The sequence below is a fragment of the Microchirus variegatus genome (assembly GCF_963457635.1).
Source record: "Microchirus variegatus genome assembly, chromosome: 19".
In the NCBI taxonomy this organism is placed as follows: Eukaryota; Metazoa; Chordata; class Actinopteri; order Pleuronectiformes; family Soleidae; genus Microchirus; species Microchirus variegatus.
This window is the reverse complement of record NC_139820.1, coordinates 5,311,500-5,333,992: the sequence shown is the minus strand read 5'-3', so window position 1 is coordinate 5,333,992 and position 22,493 is coordinate 5,311,500. Positions and strand designations below refer to the sequence as shown.

The 22,493-nt window shown below is 43.3% G+C and overlaps 3 protein-coding genes across 3 annotated transcripts; 1 reads left to right on the top strand and 2 right to left on the bottom strand.

The window, feature by feature from the left end:
• Positions 1-558: 558 nt before the first annotated feature.
• Positions 559-2,567, top strand: tmx2b (thioredoxin-related transmembrane protein 2b; the record flags this gene model as incomplete). Its single annotated transcript, XM_083906209.1, has 8 exons — positions 559-747; positions 1,007-1,067; positions 1,159-1,272; positions 1,406-1,482; positions 1,567-1,673; positions 1,753-1,818; positions 1,998-2,127; positions 2,388-2,567. The coding sequence occupies 8 exons, from the start codon at positions 559-561 to the stop codon at positions 2,565-2,567; spliced, it is 924 nt and encodes a 307-aa protein (XP_083762335.1).
• Positions 2,568-6,562: 3,995 nt separating this feature from the next.
• zdhhc5a (zDHHC palmitoyltransferase 5a) lies at positions 6,563-18,677 on the bottom strand (the record flags this gene model as incomplete). Its single annotated transcript, XM_083905926.1, has 11 exons — positions 6,563-6,821; positions 7,981-9,083; positions 10,468-10,577; positions 10,745-10,853; positions 11,305-11,431; positions 11,704-11,795; positions 12,058-12,160; positions 12,362-12,534; positions 12,657-12,814; positions 12,943-13,064; positions 18,514-18,677. The coding sequence occupies 11 exons, from the start codon at positions 18,675-18,677 to the stop codon at positions 6,563-6,565; spliced, it is 2,520 nt and encodes an 839-aa protein (XP_083762052.1).
• Positions 13,994-15,619, bottom strand: LOC310940534 (tripartite motif-containing protein 16-like; the record flags this gene model as incomplete). Its single annotated transcript, XM_083905523.1, has 1 exon — positions 13,994-15,619. The coding sequence occupies one exon, from the start codon at positions 15,617-15,619 to the stop codon at positions 13,994-13,996; it is 1,626 nt and encodes a 541-aa protein (XP_083761649.1).
• Positions 18,678-22,493: the final 3,816 nt, after the last annotated feature.

Here is a 22,493-nt window from a genome sequence, read left to right as displayed (position 1 = left end):
AAATTTGCCACTAAACAGGATGTATTTGTCTGATACTACAGTTAATATTAAATAACAACCTTTACTACGCAAGGAACTTTAGATAACCTGAATAACGAGCCGTTATAAGCCACACGGGATTCGTCCTCGTTGACCTTTCCGCCCCTTTAAGTGATTCTTTCCTCGCATTTTTTGTGTGCCTGCAGCACAAAAGCTATAAAGATTAACCTGCGCGGGAAGTTTCGTCTCCGAATTTTAAAATAAAATAAAATATATATAATATATAACATTATATATATTATATTTCGGTGACACGAGTTAAGACCAAATGTATTTAATTCACATTTTAATTAACATTTATTTTAAATACATATATGACACTATTTGTTGCAAGTACGGCGTCTGCTGTGTCACTACGAAGACTTTTATTTTTTAGTCAAACAGGAAGTGGAATATCTGTGCTCGTTTGAGCAGCGAGCTGTACCGAGCATTAAGCTAGCTACGTTAAGCTAACCGCAGCATCATCACCATTCCCCCCGTGATTCTTGGGGTTCACCTTGCGTTTTATCAAACGAACAAATGGCTCTGCTAACGCCGCTGTTCGCCTTCTTGTATCACCTGCCGCAGGTGTACAAATGGCTGCTAAAGCCGTATTATTTAGTGTCCCTGTTCATGTCCATAGCCTTTCTAGCTGTCAGAAAGACGCCGGGCGTCTGCGACCATTTAGACACGCAGCGAGAGGACGGCAACCCCTGCGACTTCGACTGGGTCAGTGATTAAAACTGCTTTTAAAGTCATCTTTGAATTAATATCATTGTCATTGAACTCGCTAATGGCAACCGGGAGGTTGTTTAAGGTATAATTCATTACAGATTTGCAGAGAAAGTCAGGCTTTGCTTCACAAAATTATGCAGAATTACTTCAGGCGAGAGATCGACCGATGTGGGGTTTCTCAATGGCCGATGCTGACCAAACGATAACCAGAATCTGTTTCATTCATAATAACGACATACATTTGTGTTCCCAGAGAGAAGTGGAGATTCTCATGTTCCTCAGTGCCATCGTCATGATGAAGAACAGACGAGCAAGTAAGTCGATGGTTTTTGTTTTTGTTTTTTTTGCAAAATAAACGATTTCTGTGCGTCTGATACTTACTAAGCGTCTCTGCGTTTGTATCAGTCACGGTGGAACAGCATTTGGGGAACATCATCCTGTTCAGCAAAGTGGCCAACGTGATCCTGTTCTTCAGGCTGGACATCAGGATGGGTCTGCTCTACCTCACACTCTGCATCGGTCAGTCCAACCTAGCATCACACAAAGTGGCGTTATTAATAGCTACTGAGAAGATATATCAGCGTATCCGGAAAAACTGTCTAATATCGTACATCCGAGTATGATTAACGTTGAGGTTCTGATTGTGTTTCAGTGTTTTTGATGACGTGTAAGCCTCCTCTTTACATGGGACCGGAGTACATCAAATACTTCAGCGATAAAACCATTGATGTGAGTATCGACGTTAGCTGTGCGATCACTGAGTAGGAGCGTAGATCTGACTGTGTGTGTGTGTGTGTGTGTGTGTGTGTGTAGGACGAGTTGGACAAAGACAGTCGCGTGACTTGGATCGTGGAGTTCTTTGCCAGCTGGTCTCCAGAATGTCAGTCCTTCGCCTCAGTCTACGCCGATCTCTCGCTCAAGTAAGATTCGGTCCATCTGTCTGCACTCGGTGAAATCATGAATGAGCGTGACTTTATTTGTTGTTGGTTTTTTTTGCAGGTATAACTGTGCCGGTCTCAAATTTGGCAAAGTGGACATTGGACGTTATGGAGACGTTACCAAGAAGTAAGACATTTGATCCTCTAATATTTTTCCAGTTTCATCTCACTGAAAACACAGTTTGTTAGTTGCTCACTCTGCTGCACCAAAGTCCAAAAATCTTGAACTATCCCTTTAATAGCTTAGTCTCTGTAGCTGTTTTTTTTTTAAACCGCTGATTAAAACCTGATTGATATGTTGTCCAGGTACAAGGTCTCCGCATCTCCACTGTCCAAGCAGCTCCCGTCGCTGGTGATGTTCCAGGGAGGAAAAGAGGTGATGCGTCGCCCCCAGGTGGACAAGAAGGGAAGAGCAGTGTCCTGGAGTTTCTCTGAGGTCAGATGACACAGCACATACACACATATGTAGCCTCGTATCTGGAGATAATGAGATCTTTAAATACGTTTATTTGCCTTTAATTTGAGTCAGAATAGTCGCAATTAAACTTCTGCTCCTATGACATCAACGGTACACGGTGTAGAATAGTTACTTTCGTCACCTTAAGGACAAAAAAGGCGCCCATAGAAACCCATTATAAACTTAATAAAATTAATTGACTGTGTCTTCCAAACCTGTCTGCGTATCTTCTTCACCAGGAGAACATCATCCGAGAGTTCAACCTGAACGAGCTCTACCAGAAGTCCAAGAAGCTCAGCAAGAACAAGGAGGACAAAGTGAACCTGTCCAGGTTCCCGCCGGTTCCCGAGGAGCAGGAGCCGGATCAGCAAGACGCCAACGACCACGTGGAAGAGACCGAATCCAAGAAGGACAAATGAGATGGTTGGATGAGCTACTCCCTCCTCCTCTACTTCTGCGTTCAGCGTGTTGAGAATGAAACATTTTCCAGCCTGCGATTCATCACATGTACGTTTTGTTTTTACTTTTTAACATGTCGGCAGAATCGAACACTGAAGTGGAGACAGAGAGTGAAGCAGCTGTTTGTTTTTTAAAGTGTTTTAAACATGCAGTAAAACGTGTTTTTTTTATTCTATGTGACTAATTTAATTCAGAGTAGATGACACTTTATTTTGTTGTTTTTGTGTTTTAATCATTATTTTCACTTAATTAATTCCTCATTCCTCTAAGTCATTACCAGTGTTGTATAAAGTACCTAAAATGGATGCTTGAGTAAAAATACAAGTTACCAGAAAATGACTTCTTTTAATAATATTACTGAAGTAAAAGTCTTAAAGTATATTTACTTTAATTTACTGTACTTAAGTATCAAAAGTCATTTTCTGATATAAAATGTACTTGGTGGAGAGTATACCGATTCCGATTTCTGTTAACGTTTATTTAAAGTGTCCGTTTCTGTATTTCTTATTAATATTTATATTTCATTTATAGCTGTGAATGCGAGAATGTGAACGAGGCCGACGGGTTTTCACGATTTAAGAATTATGACCTAAAATGGGGGTTTTATTAACCTTAATCTGGATTAACATGACTGCTGCTCCATAGTCTATAGTAGTAGCCACTGGAAATGATGTCAGACTCTCATCCTGCTGAAGAATTGGTTGAATGAATAAATAGATTTGCTTCTTCAGATCAGATTAACACAATCATGCAATGAACGCTTGTTTTTTTTAATCTTAAAAACCACATTCCAGGATTATGTTACTTTGTAAAATTTTGCCTTCACAGTGTGATTTGATTTTAATTTACTTTAATCAGTAAAAGCTACTGAAGGTCTTTTGTTTCAGTTTAATAATTTTTTTTTTTTAACTTGTTTATATTAGATTATTGATCACACTGACGTTTTAATCCTTGATTCAATATTTTTCAATGTTTATCCCTTTTTTGTTTTGTTGTTTTTGTAAATCATGTTGCGTTTCATTTTTAAGCTGCATTCCGAGGCTTTGCATGTACATTTGCTCCGAGGGGAAAAACCTCCTCAGAAAAAAAGTCTGTTTTTATTATTCATGCAATAAAAATGTGCACATGAACAGTTTCCACGTCACCTTCTTTCTTTAACGTTTTAAGGAACTCTTAAAACCAAAATCATGTTTATGTTTTGGCATGTGGCGCCACCTACAGCCATCTACCAATCATTGCAGCCAGTAGAGTCTCAGCTGCCGAGCAACCACGGGTTGCCAGTTACGTCATAAAACGAAGCCTAAAAGACCTCAGTATTTTGAATTTGAATGTAGTAACCGTTTTTGGCCACATTATTACATATGGCGCCTTTTAAGACCTGCTTTCTCTCCCTAAGAGCAGCCAAAATACAACACTTAAAAAGAAATATGTAAAAGTAATTTGACTTTAAATGGTAGAAATCAGGCTTGCAGAGATTCCACTCCCCTTTTATTCTAATGAGGTATAATGAGGAAGACACATGGAAACGAGGGACGACGCAAACCAAAGACGGCGTCTGAACAAACGACTTAAACCAAATCACGTGGGCCGCTTTATTCTTTGTTTTTTTTTTAAACCACCATTCTGACACTAACACAAGCTCTCCTCACTGAGTCAATATTAAAAACCTCTTCATTTATCAATAGCTGTATTTTTTTTTCCATATAAATCCATATAAAACAACTTCAAATTAAACACGTGGAAAAAAAAAGACTTGAACACTTAATTTCTCGTTTTTTTCCCGTGAGTTTGTCTTTTTTTTTTCTTTACATGATTTGTTTCTTCACTTCCTGTTTGTTCATGCTGCAGTCCACTTTTTTTTTCTTTAATTTCTTTTTTTTTTCTTCTTTTTTTTTTAAAGAAATCCACATTAAAAAAAAGAAAATCACACATCATCCTGTACAAACATGGAATCATATTCACATCTAGGAATAAATCAACAAAAATCAATCGGTTTCTGTTCTCGTTCCCCCCCCCTCCTTCCATCCTTCCATCAAACGTTAGCAGCAACACTGAAGAGGCGTGTCCATGAGTGTGTGGCTCCGCCCAGCACACTGAAAAACACATTAACGCTTCTTGTTTGTTGGACGATGGCGCGATTCGTAGGGTTTAAGTTGTCGCGTGGCGACGCTGAAATGCGAAAAAGAAAGGGATTCCCAAACACTGGGTCGGGACCCACAGATGGGACGTGGGAGCTTATTTGTGGGTATTTACTTTATCGATTCATGTGCTGTTTGTTTTGAATAACACGCATTAAAAAAATATTACTATATTTCCACCGACGTTAACTTGTTGACGCTATTCGGTTTGTAAGTAGAAGTGTCGTAGAATTAATGGCGACCACAACTACGATTTTGTCCTCCGTTATCGCAACATTAACGCGTCGCAAGATTTGTACCGACTTGTGCGCAATTTCGGTCACAATATATTTTAATCGCTGTTGTGTTGACACGTTTGACACTTTTTCTCACTGTTAGATACATTTGTAGCTCACTCGTTCTCCCACACCAAAGTCCATAGAAAATAACAGCAATTTTACATCATGACACGGAGACGTTTCAAACTAACTTCGGCCTCCATTTGTACGTTCAAATACGTTATTTCAGAGTTTGAAATCGTCAGTTCTGGTTGAAGAAAGTGACAACTTACAAAAGGAGGCAGCTAAAAATGACGATTTTCTTAATGGACTTTGGTGCAGGAGAATGAGCGGTTTACAAGCGTCCGTTTACAGTTGAAAACAGGCTGTATCACAGTGAGATAAAGCAGCAAACATGTTCTTAAGATGTCGCAGATTTAAGCAGGTGTAGATTTTATTAGATTAAGCTTTTCTTAAGAGCGTCTTAAACTGGTTCCCAGTCATAAAAACCCGAAACGATCCCTTTAATCGACTTGAATTTGATCGGACTCCACAGACTTAGCTTCCACATCACGTTTGCGTTGTGATGTTGAACGTGAAATGTTTAAAACCTCCGCAACTGAAATGAAATGCGATGAACCTCCATAAAGGTGCAGGTGTAAAAACCCTGATCCAGATCCAGACCGCTGGCCCCGGTGGAGATCTCGCTCCAGACCCTGGCAGTGGTAACGCCTTGCGTTGCTTTAAGGAAACAACAACAACAACAAAAAAAACACCCAGACCCGACCGTCCATGCTAGTGCCTCATGCTACCTGCTGAGCTACGACGAGGATTAAACCATTAAAAAAAAAAAAAAGGGCCAGGTCACAGTTTGCGTTTCCGCCAGTGAGTTCCCGTGTCCAGTGGCGGCGAGTTCAGGTCGCAATGTGGTTTCTCCAGGCAGGATTATTGAGGCATGATAATCCAGTACAGTTTAGCCTCGCAGTCAATCCGAGGAGTTACGGGGCCGTTCACATGAAGCCTTTTTTTTTGTAAAAGCGATTCGAAAGCGATTCTGCTGCGAATCTCCTCAACCTCTTCATGTTCTTCGTGGGGTTGAAGGTGAGGACTAGCCTGGGTGAACCCCCCCCCCCATGACAAGACAAATCCGAAACTTGCCAAGTTGTGTCTGGCTCCGGAGCGGCATTTACATCTACGTTCGTTGGTCACGCCTCTTGGAAGCGGGAGGCGACTTCGCCCTGAGCGTAAGCCAGGCCAGGTTTTCCTTTTTTCCAAAGCAGCATTAACAGTTGTTTAGATTTGATTTGGGGTTGAATGCATCGACTACGATTGCGTAGTAACCACAGTTGCACTTTCAGAACGCATTTTTAAACGCTACATGTGAACGGCCCCCCCTCCCCCGAGGATGGTGCCACTCTTTCCTCCCGGTGTCTCTCTTCTTTTTTTGTACAGTGAAAACCCCCCCCCCTCCCCGTGACAGATAAGACAGACCAAAGTACGTCCACTTGGTCTCATTGGTCCTCGCGGTACGAGCCAGCGCCGGCAGCATACGGCCGCCGCTCACACAGAAATTTCATAGGTGGTGCCTCCGACGCCAGTCACCTTCTTCACTCCGCCCCCACCGCCGCCGCCGCCGCCCTGGGGCTTGTGGACGGGGCTCTGCGTCAATGCTGAGCTGGGATAGGCAACCGCAGGCCGAGTGGACATGCTAAGTGGGTGAGGGGGAGAGGAAGGGGCGGAGCAAGAGGAGGGGGAGGAGGGGGAGAAGGGCTGGCCGCCGTTGGTCCGACTCAGAGGCTTCATCTGGATCAGCTCATCCCTGAAAGCAAAGACAGAAGTTCAGGAGTTTGAGACCTCAAATTCTCACATTTGCATCTATTAACTGCCGACCGGGAAGCTGCTAATCTGGACGCCAACTTCAGCGTCGTTACAGACAAACTTTAGTGCTAATTAACTTTTTTTTTTACACGCTTTTATTGCGACGCGTTAAGGATTCCAAATCGGCTGTCCCTGTATAAATACAGCTACCGTTAACCGTTAACAGCACTTCGGTCGCGCTTGGTTCAAACTTATACTTAACTAGATATGTTCCTACAGTAACAACGGCTAGTTTGCGTATTCTGCAAGCTTTTGTGAGCAAACTCTCCCTTAACAATAAGTCTTTAACAGTTGTGAGCTACAGTCGATGCGACACGGCAGTGAACTTAAACACAAGATGGAAAAGCAGCAGTGAAAGCAGTCGCACTGCTGTCATGCAAAACTCTAATCTGACACAACACAATACAATACAATACAATGAATGCTGGTGTTTGATCACTCACAAATGAGTCTTCATGCAGTTCTGCTCCACAAAGCACAACACAGAGTGGTAAAGTACAATGTTCAGCTCCCATTATTCACATCTGCATCTTAATCTGTTCAATGACTAATGAGACGTGAACAGAATTATTTAAAAATACAGAAGGTTTCCTCTGTATTTTCACTTCTGTCTTACATTTATGGTATCTTAAGAATCCGTTTGCTGACTTTTCTTGCCACTAGACTGTATTTTCTGGCTGGTAAAACTGTGATTTTAGCACACAGGGGGCGCTCACAGCACAGTCAGTGCTCGCTGTGTGTCAGTACCTCATACAGAGACACCTCGAAAACCCTGAACTATCCCTTTAACTTCCCTGTCCCTTTGGCTTCACTTTTTGTTTGCCGTGTATGGGATCGACACAGAGGTATTTGTACACCATGATCACAGGCAGTGAACTGTACAAAACAACGATGGAGGTGATGATGAAACCAAGATGAGCAAAGGAGAAAGAAGAAGGAGGGACTCACAGGAAACCTGGAACGAGGAGGAGGAAGAAGAGAGAAGGGAAGAGGAGGAGGAGGAGGAGTCAATCAGGTTTTCAGGTCAGGGCGGGTGATTATTTTGTTTCAAGGTTAGCAGCAAACCAATCGTCCCTACAAAAGTGGAAACTCATACTCACTTCGGCGCTTGTATTCCTCCTCCTCCTCCTCCTCCTCCCACCCCCGCTGCGTTCGCTCCCGCTGACGCAGAAGCCTTTCGGACCAGCCGGTATTGCATTTCGGCGGCGGCGGCGCTCGAGTACGAGAGCGACTTGCCCAGAGGCGGCGCGTGTGGGGAGCGTGGAGGAGGGTGGGTGACGGTGGAGGTGGTGGAGGAGGAGCCCAGAGGGACGTCGGTGGAGCGGGTGCGGTAGGGGTAGGCGTGGTGGGGCGGCGCGTAGCGGGGAGGGTGGGAGGTGTTGGAGGACGACGAGGAGTGGTGGTGGTGGTGATGGGAGGAGTGGTGGTGGTGGTGGTGGGAGTGGTGGTGATGGTGGTGCAGGGGAGGCGGGGCTGTGGAGGAGGCGGGGCCCAAGGTCTGGTTGGCGGACAGGGGGCGCGCGCCAGGTTGGAGGTCCCGCTCTGGAGGAGGTGGCGGGGAGGAGGACGAGCGGTGGAGGAAGGGGTGATGGTGGTGGTGATGGGCGGTGCGGTGGTGGTGATGGGGCGACTGCGACGCCTGCGTGAGCGTGTCGGCGTCTCGCTGCTGCTGCTGCTGCATGTAGGAGGTGCCGTAGCCGCCCGCTGCCGGCGTGTGGGGTCTCCCGGAGGAAACCTCAGGGGCTGCTGAACCCGCCGACACCCCCTTTTCAAAATCATCCCCCGCGAGCAAGTTGTCGTACGACAGGCTCCCGTTCCGAGACACCTTATGAGGCGGGGGAGTCTGATTGGCTAAGCTCTTGAAGCTGGCCGAGGTCGTCGCCTCGGAGATGCGGGCGGTGCCCGCCGAGGTGTGCGAGCTGGAAGATCGCGACGCCACCCCCGACAGGGCGGTGTGGTCGGAGAAGGAGGGGTACGAGCGTCCGCCCAGGGTGTAGCCAGGCATGCCGCCTCCTCCCCCCGCCTCTCTGCCTCCCTCCCTCCTCTCCCCACCTCCCCCTCCCCCTCCTCCTCTGTCCGACAAAGGGTCCCGCCGGTCCAGGCTGGGCTGCGAGCGGAAGCCAGGCTGCTGGCTGGCCTGGAGGAGGGAGGAGGTGGAGGAGGAGGAGTCCCTGGTACTGCCAACGCTCTCTCCTCGACTTAGCTGGAGGGAGGAAGGAGGAAGGAGGAAGAGGAAGTGAGAGAAGAGGGAGGAGGAAGGAGAAACAACAAGAAGCTCAGCAAATAAGAGCAGAGACCTGCGTGGACTCACTGTGGATCTGAACAATCTAATGAGAGTAACTTGTTAATAAAGAACATAAAGCCTCAGCTCTATAGTGATTTTTCACACTAAAAGCTGCACATTTGTCATCACTTGTTTTTGTCTAAAAATGCAAAATCAGGATAAACTGAGGAGAATCTACAGGATTCTAAATCAGAGAGGAGACTAATGAGGATATGGAACAACAACTGTAGGAGCGATCAAAACAAATCTGGGGGAAGGACGTGGACCAGACGTGGGTACAAATGCCGAGTACAACTGCAACATCTGTAGATTTTCTTCAAGGACCTTTTTTTAATTATTTAAACAAAACTTTTTTGCACCATTTTACGTTCGACTTACGTATTATGTGTGTGTGCAAATGCATATTAAAAAAACACAGCTGTCCTTAATGAACAGCATCGGTAATTAAAAATAAAGTTTTTTATGTTTCTTTAACAGTATGTGGAAGCTCTTTAACCAAAATGATATATTTTAATGGTAAAATATAATTGGCATTAAATTAGCATTATAATATATAATTGTGAATTTTGAAATTCACAGAAAAAAAATAGAAAAACTAGTAAAGCACATTATTATTTCTTGATTATGATGTCGAATTATAGGAATTTGGGGTATAAAAAATGTGAATTCGGGTCATTATTTGCCAAATAAATAACATAATGTTAAGTTTTAAACAATTTTTTGAAAGATTACCAACATATTTACATTTCCTTGTTTTTAAGTAAAAGCATTGTATGTGTACATGTATGTATAGTTGTGTTTTTTGTTTTAATGTAATACATGTAGTCACATTTGTCTTATTTCATTTTTTTAATTCATTCCTGAACGTGATTGGTGGTATTGTGACCGTCTGTTTTATACCTAATGTCAAGTATGAAGGAAATAAATCAAAAACAAACAAAAAAAGAGTCCAGAGACTAATAGTGTTTAATGTGTTCAACCAGTATTTCACCCATGTCTATATCAAAACAGGAAGGGACTGGAAACTAAGTTAGATGATGATAAAAAGGGAGGAGGAGGAGGAGGGAGAAGCTTTCAAAGCAATCACTTACTGATACTGATCAACAGAAAGCCACTGAGAAATCAAACCAAAGATGGCCGAAAGCAAATCAAAGGAAAAAAGAACAAATGGAAATGCATTATAGACTGAAATGGAGCGGATAAAAGAAAAACAGACGCAGGGACGAAAGAAAAAGCTTCACATCGTTGATAGGAGTCCACACAGTGAACTGTGTGTGCGTTTGTGTGTTTGTGTGTGTGTTACCTGGTTGGCGTAAGCATGTGTGAGCGCTGTGTGGTTCTTGCCGGGACTGTAGGTCGGCCTGTATTTGTACATGGTGGGAGTGGGAGGGGCTTTGTTCAGCAGACTGCACTCTGTAGGAAGGTGAGAGGATGGAGAAAAAGAGTCACAAAATAAGAATATTTAAACTGAAAGACAAAGGCAGCAGTGGATCAACAACTCCTGTGTGTCGTGGTGTAAAAACGGCCGATTTCCTCTATGGACTTTGCTGCAAAATAGCGTGGTATAAATCAGGCTTTACCCTCTGTGTTTCCCCTGGTGATCCCAGGGTAACGGAGCTCAGGTTTAGGAGGAGGCGGCGGCTCTGCATCACACGACTGACTCTCCATCATCTCCAGACTGGACCTGGACTGTGAGGGCGGAAGAGATCATAGGGATAAGAATGAAATGGAAAAGGTACACGGTAATATTCAGCTGTCAGTCAGTGTGTAGAAGCTCTTTAACCCAAATTATAAAGATTTTTTTAAATGTGAAAATATAATTATGATTATTATCTATGGATTTTAAGTGACAATATATCAACTATTAATATATGACAGTGGGATCCTGACTCATTTCATACTGACTAATGTATGAGCTGTGTGACCTTACTGGATTTCTTCCTGTTAAATGTCAGACAAGTGTGTGTGTGTGTGTGTGTACATATATGCAAACGTAGTCAGTGTGTATTTGAATGAGAAGCACGACGGCCTTACATAACACCTGTTTACCAGCAGCATGAGGCTTTTCTGTCCGTTTGTGTGTGTGTGTTTAAAAACATGAGCATGATGTACCGAGGACTTCCAGTCCTGCTGTTCTTACCCGGTGCAGCTCCCCCTGGATACCGTTGTCCAGGATCTTTGCAGCCAGCTGGGCCTCAGTCAGCTGAGGCCGCAGGAAGGGAGGCTGCACGCACACACTCTGCACACACTTCTTCCTGCCCAGGTACCTACAGAGAGTTTGAGTATATACAGTAAGTATGTACTATGGACAATTAATTGGAGACCATCATGATAATAGATTTATTTTGATTTTATGGCTGTAGAACTGTCAAAAAAATAACTTTCACTTTCCATATCTGGCAGTTATTCAACCATTTTAGGATATTACGGTACTGAGAAGCTGACGGGAATTGTCTAGATAGCACAAACGGTCTAGGAGTTACGGTAACGGATGGTAACAGACGGGTTGAATAAGAAATAAAACACTGAGAAAAAGCACCTGGGAGCCTGTGAGCTGCAGAGGACATGGGACACATTCTTCACACAGCCATTGGTGAAAGGGTTAACTCCTCCTCTGAATTTCCCTGTTACCTGCAGATGGAAAGAAGAAAACAAACAGTCGACAAGAATAAAAAAAACAATAAACACCCCATGAACAAACAGTGAGACAGCCAAAAAATTGCAAATACTAGTTCCAATCAGTCCAATAATCTACATTAGTCTACATCTACGCCTGGATTAAACACTTCACCTGGACATTGCATGCATTAGTTAAGCGTAAATGTTCACATTTTATAACGACAGGACTTCAGGGACGCAGTGTTTGTAGTGAAAACACTGCGACCGTTCTTACCTGCTCATTAGTCGTCCTGCCTCTGGCCACAAGAACGATGTGGAAACCCGTGAGGCCAGCGACGGGGATGAAGAACAGGCCTGCGACGCACATCACAGCCAGACTGAGAGCGCACGGGTCAAGGAATACGAGTTTTTCCAGCTCAGAATCAGAACTAATCTGCGTCCATACTGTGTCTTTGATTTGTACTGCATATTTCACGTCTTTCTTATTTTTGCCTCAGCTAAACTTTTCTCTTTTAAAGCACTTAAGGTTAACTTCTACTTCAACATTGGAAAAAAAAAAAAGGTTCCGTAAAGGATACGTGACGATGGCGTGCAGGCGGTCGATGTTCTGCCGATGGTAGAGGATGAAGAGGAGGCCGAAGCCGAACACGGCCATGATGTGAGCCGTCAGTGAGAGCAGGAAGAGGAAGAAGTAACGGTAGTTCCTCCTGCCGATGCAGTTGTTCACCCACGGACAGTGGTGGTCAAAGTCCTACGTGATTTAAAGTTAGTAGACACAGAATTCTGGGTTTAAAGGATTTAATTTCTTATGTGGTCCTAAGAATTCTGTGATTTTTTGTGACGTAAACAGCGCACGTGTGAGCGTGACCTCACCTCCACGCAGTTGTCACAGACGGAGCAGTGAGAGCAGCGCGGCGGCCGGTAGAAGCGACACGTCGAGCACCACTTCATCCGGACCTGAATCCCTCGGATCTCCACCGTCTTGTAGAGGGGAGCGCGGAAATCGTCCTCTTTGTCCTCGTCCTCCTCGGCTGCAGAAATTGAGACACACGCATGTCATCAGGTCTGGGTTTTGCTTGGGTAGTTGTTTTTTGGATTATGTCCAATATCTTGTTTTGACCACAAACCAAACAATATTTGATAAATTCAATGCACTCGCCTCTTGGGAAGATACCAGGATCCATGAATGTGGCCATACAGAAGTTGGCCAGGACAAACAGGAAGATGACGCCATTGTAGATCGGCACGGCGACTGAGAAGCGCTCCGACAGCCACGGACATCTGAAACCAACAAACCACCAAGGTCAAAGTGAAATCCCTGAAAACAACAAGCTGCTGGATCACACGGCCCCTTTAAAGACTGTTATTTAATAAAATAACACAGGCTAATGTTTTTTTAGACGGGCATGTACGAGGTTTTAGTTGCTCTGCAAAAGTTGATAAATCAAGAAAATAATCTGCAGATTAATCGATGAGAAAATTAGCTGCAGCCATAAGCCACGCGCACTGACGCCAGGGTCACATTCAAACAAACGCTAATTAAGGCTCTTACAAAAGAAACCTAACAATCAGGCAGTAAACAAAGGTGTCAGACCCTTAATTAAGCCCCTGCCCCCCAATGGCAGAAATTACAGCTTCCAGCCTTCTTCATCAAGTCTCTACAAGCTTTGCATTTGGTCAGTTTATCCTTTTTTCATCCTCTCAAGCTCCGTCAGATTGGACGATTGGGACGAGTCTGCTGTGAATCTAGTGACGTCCAAGTCTGGGCTTTAAAAGCAAAATCTGAGGCATTTAATTGAGTAAATCAATCAAATATCGATATATCATTGCAGCTCTAAAACAGAACAAATATTAAAAAAAGACTGAATGGCAACCTTTGCGAGTATCTGCCAACTGTGTTGTTTCAGGTTTGAATGCGGACAAAAGAACAAAAACCACACACATTTGACTTCTCCTTTATTTAAAACTTCAGTTTGTTCCACATTAGAGGAGTAAAGTTGAGTGACTACATCAACAGATTACCTCAGTCTCACAGATTATAAGGAAAATGACAAATCTACCTCCATTTTCACGTTCAAAAAACAACAAACAAAATCAAAAGGACCCGCCCACAATGTTTGATTGACAAACTATCTCAGCAACAAGACTCAGATAGTTTATATAGATTTAAACTCACATTTCAACTTGCTGCTACTTCAATAACTCGAAGTCTACGGGAGTTTACAGAACTCCGCTGTGGATCCACAATAATCGTAAAGCTTAACGCCAGCATAGAGAGGCTGAGTGAACGTGGTCTGGACTCGGTGCAGGAGGCTCATGGTGTCCGAGACGCTGTAGAAGGACAGAAGACCTGCACCGTGATCCAGGTACACTCCCACTCTGGAGGACACACAGTCCGTGACAGGAATCCAGATTCTGTTGTGGTTAAAGTTACAACTGTATGGGTAACAATCCAACGACCAAGAATTGCCATTGAGCCCAAGGTCACATTCGCGAGACCTCCCTCCTCTTCTGATGTTCTTGTAGGAGACTGCTACATGGGCTCTTTTTCCCCACTCCACCTCCCAGTAACAACGTCCAGTCAGACTCTCTCGACTCAAGACCTGCCAAAAATACGTGAATCTCTCTGGGTGATGAGGGTACGACTGATTTTCCGTCGTCGATGTCACTTTTCTGTTTCCCTCAGACAATATCAGGTGTGTGTTTGCCGTGTTTGGATCCAGAGTGATTTCCTGCGAATATCTCAAGAATTCAGCTCTGGTCTTTGGTTGTGGCTGTAAAGCCTCGTCTTGAGTCTCAATAAGCGAGATGTTTGTCCACTTCTCTGCCAGAACATCCTGAAGTAGACATCTAACCTTTTCCACAGCTGCGGTCACATCCTCAAAGTACTTCAGAGGACAGACGTCGATGATGGACGAGCGTGTCGACGGACCGATTGCAGACAGTGAGCGGTAGTTGAGGAGAAACTGGTTGTGATTGTGTGCGAGTGAGATCTGCTTCAGTTCGGCTTCTCGTCTCTTCAGCTCAAGGACCTCCTGCTGCAGCTTCTCCTCAACATCTTTGATTCGACTCACTTCAGTCTCGTGCTGGGATCTGATCTGCTGTTTCAAATCAGTGAAGATCTTCTCAATGTCCTCCACTGATTTATCAGCAGATAGATTTAAAGCCTCCACCTCCTCTTTAAGCACCTTCACGTTTTTGTCTATGTCCTGGAGTCTCTTCTGGATTTCTTCTAGAGTCAGATCCAGCTCGCTCTGCTTCTGCGTCCTCTCTGCTGCAGCCGAGACTGTGTCGTGGCCTTTATGTTCATCCACAGAGCAGAGATAACAGATACACTGCTGATCGGTGCGGCAGAACATGTCCATCATCTTATCATGAAGAGAGCAGATGTTCTTCTGGAGATTCTTGGAAGGTTCCACCAGCTTGTGTTTCATTAATGGAGGGGATTGATAATGAGGCTGGAGATGTTCCTCGCAGTAAGTCGCCAAACAAACCAAACAGGACTTGAGAGCTTTCAGTTTCCTCCCAGAGCAGACGTCACAGTCCACGTTTTCAGCTTCAGCAGAGCAGTGATCAGCAAGAGCAGCTTGGAGTTCAGTCTCCTCCACTAAATGTGCCAACATGGAGTTTTTCTCCAGGTCAGGCCTCAGTGTGAAGGTCTTCACACATTGAGGGCAGCTGTAGATCATCTTCTCATCCTCCGAGTCCCAGTGGCTTTTAATACAGTTCATACAGTAGCTGTGTCCACAGAGAAGAGTCACCGGATCCTTCAGAAGGTCCACACAGACCGAACAATGAACAGACTCACGCTGGGGCTGAACTTCTTTCTGAGCCATTTCCTCGTCTCGTTTCTCTTGAACTGAGAAAAAGTTGAACCAACGTCCAAACTCTCGTTCCCGTCGTCTCGTCTGCTTGAGAACTGGTCACCACATCAAAGTTAATCGGGGTTTTGTTCGAGATCAGCTTCAAGAGGCGGCGTTTTACGGGTTTAACTTCATTCCAGGAAGAGGAGCGGTTTGATGTGTTCAGGGTTTGTCGTTGTTGTTGTTTCCATAGAGATGAAATGAAAATGATTCAACTTGCATCACTGTCCACTGTCGAGATCATACAAATGACCTTGAGTTTTATAGTAGAGTTGAGATAAATGACGGAGGAGGTGAGGTGTTGATCCTCATTTGTTATACTGAATAAATTTGCTAAATACACCATCATAAATATATTACATAATTAAAATATACACATATTTGACCATATTTATATTCAATTTAAAAATGAAATTCCCTATAATTTGACTTTAAAAAGCTAAAGAAATAAACCAGGTATTAGCTAAAATGAAAGGTAATAACTGTATTTTAAGATCTTGTATAAACAACAGATATTATTTGAGTGTGTATTAAGAGTGTATTTTCAGTTAGAGACGCAAAAACCTCTCAAAAGAAAATGTTTCTTGAGTCCAGAGTCCATATTATTTTTAGGCCATATCACCCAGCTTTAACTGGAAGACAACAAAAAGTCAATGTGCAATTAAAGAGAGTTCAGTTGAAAGTTGAATAGTTGGGACAACAAATTCTTCAACGATAAAGACGTAAATAGCCCAAAACTTGACAATTTTTACAGTCTGTGAATAGAGAAGCTGGTGATATATAGGATTTAAGTAATTTTAACCAGTGTTAGACCAATAATCAGTATCGTATCAGCTCAACACTTATGTTGTGTTTGACTTTGGTTTTCAGTTGATTATTGAAATCTTCAATTTGGTGTTCAATATTCAGGTTTTTCCTTCTCTTTTGGATGTTCCCAGTCCTCTTTTGGACTTTCTGCTGTATTTTCGTTGACTTTCAGGTTTTTCCAACCATTCTTTACCTTGTGTAGCTCCCATTTTATTTAGTCATAAACGTATCTTGTGGTACTTCTTATTTTACCTTGTAGTTCTTCTCCCCGACTTGGAGGTTTTCGAAAACCGGTTTAAAAAAAAAAAAGATCATGTCTGCACACGCTCCTCTCAAGCACTTAAAAAGAAAAGGTTTGACTAAACGAAAACACCGTTAAGTGTCGTCAACTGCAGCCAAGTCAACAAGCGGTGATACATCTGTGTTGGCCAATCAGAAGAGAGATGGACAAAATGTCTCCGCCTAAGCAAACAACAATCTTATACCGTGGGAAAGAAGAATCATTGGGTCAGAGAGACAGTGAAGCTAATCCTCAAAACCACACGGAAATAAAAACAAAACTCTTATAATAGAGAAGTTTATATTATATGTTTTTAAACATTTTTCAAAAGAAGATTTGTATTATGTGTGTTATCATATGGTTGTTAATAGGCTTTTTTTAATATATAGTGTCCTACTATTAATTCACTGGACTAAAAAGAGTGTAGAAACACAAACATTGTCAGGGAGAAAGAAACGGGATGATGAGCTTTTGTCAGGGTGACAGATGTTGGCCTATTTTCTCCGTGCTAATCTGAAGCACAGAGCTACACTGGCCACCATATTAACCAACACACACACACACAGATTAGATTTTCTCACATATACCAAAAAAACAGACGGGTGTCATGCATGTGTGTGTATAATCCCAACTTTCTCACATCCGAGCGCTAACGTACATGTGGTTTCTCCCACACGATCCCTTCCCCTCCGAGCGAGCGAGGTGTCGGCATGATTAGTGATGACAGTCTTTAACGTCGGTGACTTAGCGCTCCGTCGGATGCACTCGCGGGAGCTGAAGGCCGCACTGAGGCACTGAGGTCAAATAAATCTGACAACCGTGATTAATCGCGCGTAAAAAACAACTCCAACTCAGTCCACTGAAGCAACACTTTTCTGGATACAGTCCATTTAAAGTTTATTTATATATGGCACTATAGAACAAGTGTTTTTGGTTGTTGTTTTTGGAGTGCTGGTCAAGATAGCAGCAACAGAATATATAAGAGACGTAATAACAGTGTCTGCAGTGAAATTATGTTTTTGCAGCTCATTCCAAGATGCAAAATATAATTTTGCCTCAAGGGACTTTTAATAAAAAATGGTATACACCACAGTGCATCATTTTAATACTTTCAATAGTCATTGTGATGCTTAAGGCTACGTTTGCACTAGCACGGGAATTTTTTAAAACGGAGACTTTCCCCTGCGATTCTTTCTAAAAACTCCGGCAAAATTGGAGATATTGGGAAAACTTTGTTTTCCCGTTCTACGCTCCAAAAATGCGACCTTTTTACATTTGGTTATGGTCATTTTGACATGTTTGAATGGACTGGTGTCAGGTGGGAGAACTTTGAGAATGAGGTTATTAATGAGGTCCCGGAGGAGTGGCGTGAGAATTTTAGAATGTCGCGATCGTCGCTGCCGCCACTTGAATATTTACGTCCATACATCGAGGGTCAGAGGTCAGTCGTTGTTGTTGTCGTCGTTGAGGATTCTGATTGGCTTGTGTGGCTTTCTCCTTCTTCCTACACTGCCGACCACAGGCTTGGCGTAGTTATGATGGCTCTCGACAGCATATAAATGCGGGTTAATATAAACATGAACTTTTTTGAAAACGATGATGTGTGAACAAAGTTATTTTGGAAAACGGAGGGAAGAAAATATCCGTTTATAAAAATATCCAGCTAGTGTAAACGTAGCCTAAATGACTTGTTGCAGGAGGATTAGGGGGCATCTCCACTCCCCCTGCTGTCTGTTAGAACCATATGTGCTGAATCTGGTCGTGTGTGTACGTTACTTACGTAAAGCAGAAGAAGAGCGTCGTGGAACCAACGAGGAAGAAAGTGGCTGCCGACACGGGGACGTATCGGGACGGTCGCAGCGGTCGGTTGGCCGGGACCACGGCGTGGGGGAGGGGTGACGAGGATGGACCCCGCCCTCCACTCTTACTACCGCCACCTGGCATCACTTCCTGCGAGTGGCGTATTTGTCATTCAAGGGTAAACGTTTCTTTAAGCGTAGGGAGCGGATTTGAAGTTTTGGGAGTAGAAATGAAGGAAAAACAGAACTGAAAAAAAAAAAAAAACTCATACAGGGGCCACGACCACTTTTTTTAAGATTTTAAAGTCAATCCTGATCTGCACTGTGTGCGAGATTAGAATAAGCTTCAGAGTCTTTGCTGGAAAAGCCTCGTTTCCCCAGTCGTCCACAAAAACAGGTGGTAAGGCGGGATGAAGAAATAAGTCACAGATTATGAGGAGGAAACGAGTCGCAGGCACATGAACCACACTACGTAAACTGTGCTCCACAACAAGTGTCCATCAATTACAAATAAAAACCATCGTCTCAGGAGCCTCAAAAAAACCAAACCATTAAGTCTGCTTCTTGTACAGCAAGGCGAATAAAGGCTTCGTGAAAATCATGATAATAGTGCAATTAAAAAAAATATGGCTGTTACTTAGATGAAACATTTGGAACCGTCTGTTTAAGCACATCAATTTGGTTCTTCGGGGATTTGGTAAGATGAAAATCATGAAAAGTCAAATCTTGAAATACAGAACACTGGTCCAGGTTGATTTGTTTGCTCTTTCAAATGGGGGTTTAGTGAGGTACCCGCGTTGCAGAGGTAAACCTGATTTGGTCGGAGATGATTGAACAGCGTCCGTACGACTTTCTTCAGCTTAAAATAAAAGTGCAGATCGAGAACTATGTTTTTTTTCCACCGTCTACAGATGAGCAGTCTAGGTGGGAGCAAGGGAAAAAAAAAAGGAAAAAAGGAAAAGCCCTCACACTTCCTGTTACAGCAGGAGACGGTCAGCTTTGAGTCCAGGATTGGGCAGTCTGTACGCGGGCCAGTGGAGTAGCCTGGTTTTCCTGTGTCGGGGCATCCCTAAACCCCGCTGGTGGCTGCTTTAAACCACCTCACCTGCCAGGTGAACTGGGCACGTACGCGAGAGCGTGAGGTGACAGTCGGGTTCTGGCCAAAAAACGTGAAGAACATCCATCAGTATCCATGTAGATTAAAACGCAGCTAAAATGACAGCGTTGATCCTGAGCGGTCAGCGAAAGGCAACATAGAACGACTCCGTTCCCTGCATTGGTTTCCTTGTTTGACGGTGGACAACCATGCCTATCAGTTATGTAACCGTCAGCCTTCCAGCAGGCGTTTTTTTTTTTCTTCCTTCCTTCGTGCCAGAAACTCCTTTCCCAGCAGAAGATGCTGAGACTTGATTAACTGTAATCCCTTGGATGCGACGGCCTTTTTGAGCGTGGAAATTGCCCAAAAACGGCCAAGACAAAACTGTGTTAAAAAGCGTAGACGTCAAGCCATCTCTAGGTATCCCGACGTCGATTGATTTGTGCCCATGGGTGACACAAAAAGGTGGCAGTGGTGTGAATCAACTGGTCATCCTGCGTCACAGCGCCTACAGGAGGAGAGAGGGTCGGTTAGAGAGTGGATAAACATCTGGATGAGAAGTAAAACAACTTAACAAGCAAATCCAGTCGCCTACAGCTTACTAGAGAAGATGAACATGGCCTGGATGTCTGAGAAGCTTCACAGACATGTTCCTTCTCGGATTCCCCACATGCCCACACACAAATGTCACATTACTTATTATTAGTCATGCCAGGTTGAGCACTCATATTTCTGCCTCTTCGCTATTCCCAAAAATACTCCGACACGCCACTTTTCAGTGATGTTTCGGTGTCGTGACCGTCCGCTCAGGAGATTGTGGTTTAGCTAGGCGCCGTCCATTTTAGCAGCAACACAACACAATATCACGGTGTTGTGATGGCTGAGCGCAAAACACAGTCTCATCGCATCACAAAAGAGGTGCATTTTTTTTTAAAAGCCAAAATGTGTCAACATATAATTTTAGATTAATTACCGTCTTGATCTGTACACATATCACTCTGCAGACTGGTGAGAACATCTTTGTTTCTCACAGATCTGCACAAATATCACACAGTAACCATCTAAAATGTGTTACTGTCGCAAAAAGGTCTAGCGGCGAAACCCAACGGAGAATCTCACACTTTTTCTTATTGCGTCCGTTATCCGACTCTTGGTTAGACTCAACGTTTGTCGAGCTGTTGTGGTGGAACAGCCAGTAGGGTCAATTACGACGATTACCATGTACGTCCCCCAAGCAAAACTACAGCGTGTGTTCGTGCACAAAACTGTGTGTACATGCGGAGATCCTCTGCAGGTAACTGTTTAATGAGACGCTGTGTCACCATTAAGAGCACTTTTTACTCAACAGGACCAATTTAGTCCTACTAAGACCAAACCTACATGCCCCCCCCCTCACCCTCTCTGTGTGCTCTGCTGATTTATCGCAAGCATTTCCGGCTCTGAAGCTGAATCAGGCTGTTTGCACAGACACACTCTTGGACTCAGGATTTCAAGCATTCAATTAATAAGAAAGAGTGCACCTGTTAAAGCCAGTCATGATGGATGAACCTGTTTGCCAACAGTCAGATCAATTACTGCGGCCTCATGCACCCGCTTTGTTCACTCTGGAGAAAACTAGTCAAACTATTCAAAAAAGTTCATTCAAACGTAGTTTCTTTTCAACTATAGAGGCTCCTATTGGGCTACATGAAAGTGTATAATGTCTTTTGTGTCAACGACGTGTTGGACGCCGATCAATGATGACTTAATGAAAATAAGGATGAATTAAAACCACTAAAGTTGCTGCTATATTACGAGCAATTTCACACAAGGAGAGGTGGATCATTTAATCAGGGATTAATACGGGGGCTACTTTTCAAATTTCAAATTATCATGACCTAGAAGACAAATACAAATGTGTGCATAATGTTGGATAACGTGCACATTTACAGCTAAATGTGAAACAACTATTTTTAGTCAATTTATAAAAAACTTCACTTTATGCATGTTATTGAAAATATAAAGCACGTAAATCTTGGGGACAATTCAGCAAATTTGTTTGGAGGGGGGAAACTTTGTGCAAAAAGAAAAATATCTGAACTTTTTCCTCAAATGCAGCAAGCACTTTTGATTTTTAGGGGCCAAAGAAGTAGGTCAAACTTGTCAACGTCCACCCGGAAATGAGCTTCGACTCTCGCTTCATCCAGACAAAGCTCCTAAATCAGTTGGTGAAGTATAAAAAGGATCCACCCAAACATGACCAGTTTGTTCTCTTTTTTCCCCCCCACACAGCAACGCTGCTGTGACGGAAATACAGTGCTGACAATGCAGTGTCTTTGTTTTTAAGTTTGTCGTTAGTTTAATGCATTAATTGAGGCTGCAGCAACTTCAGTCATTTCAGCAGCTTCCTGGTTTTTGGTTGCTTAGTAATGACAGAAGCAACCCCCTATCCGCACCTTGGTAAAAAAACACGTCTGGGTTTTTTTTTTTGCATGTTTTTTTGCATAAGAACACTGGAGAGAGGGTTGACCATGAAAATCCCAGTGGATCAGCACTTCTTTTTTTAAATAAAGATACAAAACAGCCCAGCATTGACAACCATTTCACATTCAAGGCAAGGCTGCAACAATTGATCAAATCCCTGATTACTAATTAAAATTGTCAACTATTTTGATCATCTATTCAAGTGATTATGTGAATATGTGAATGTTTCCTTATTTTCTTTGCTCCAGTCACACAGAAATCCTTAAAAGTGGTTCATTTTGGTACAAAATCTCACCATCTTTCAAGGTTTGTTTGCGTTGAAGTGCTTCCAAGTGATTTACTGATTAGATGCTTGTATTAATGATCAGCTAAACAGGTGCAGTTAATAAAGTGTTATGCATT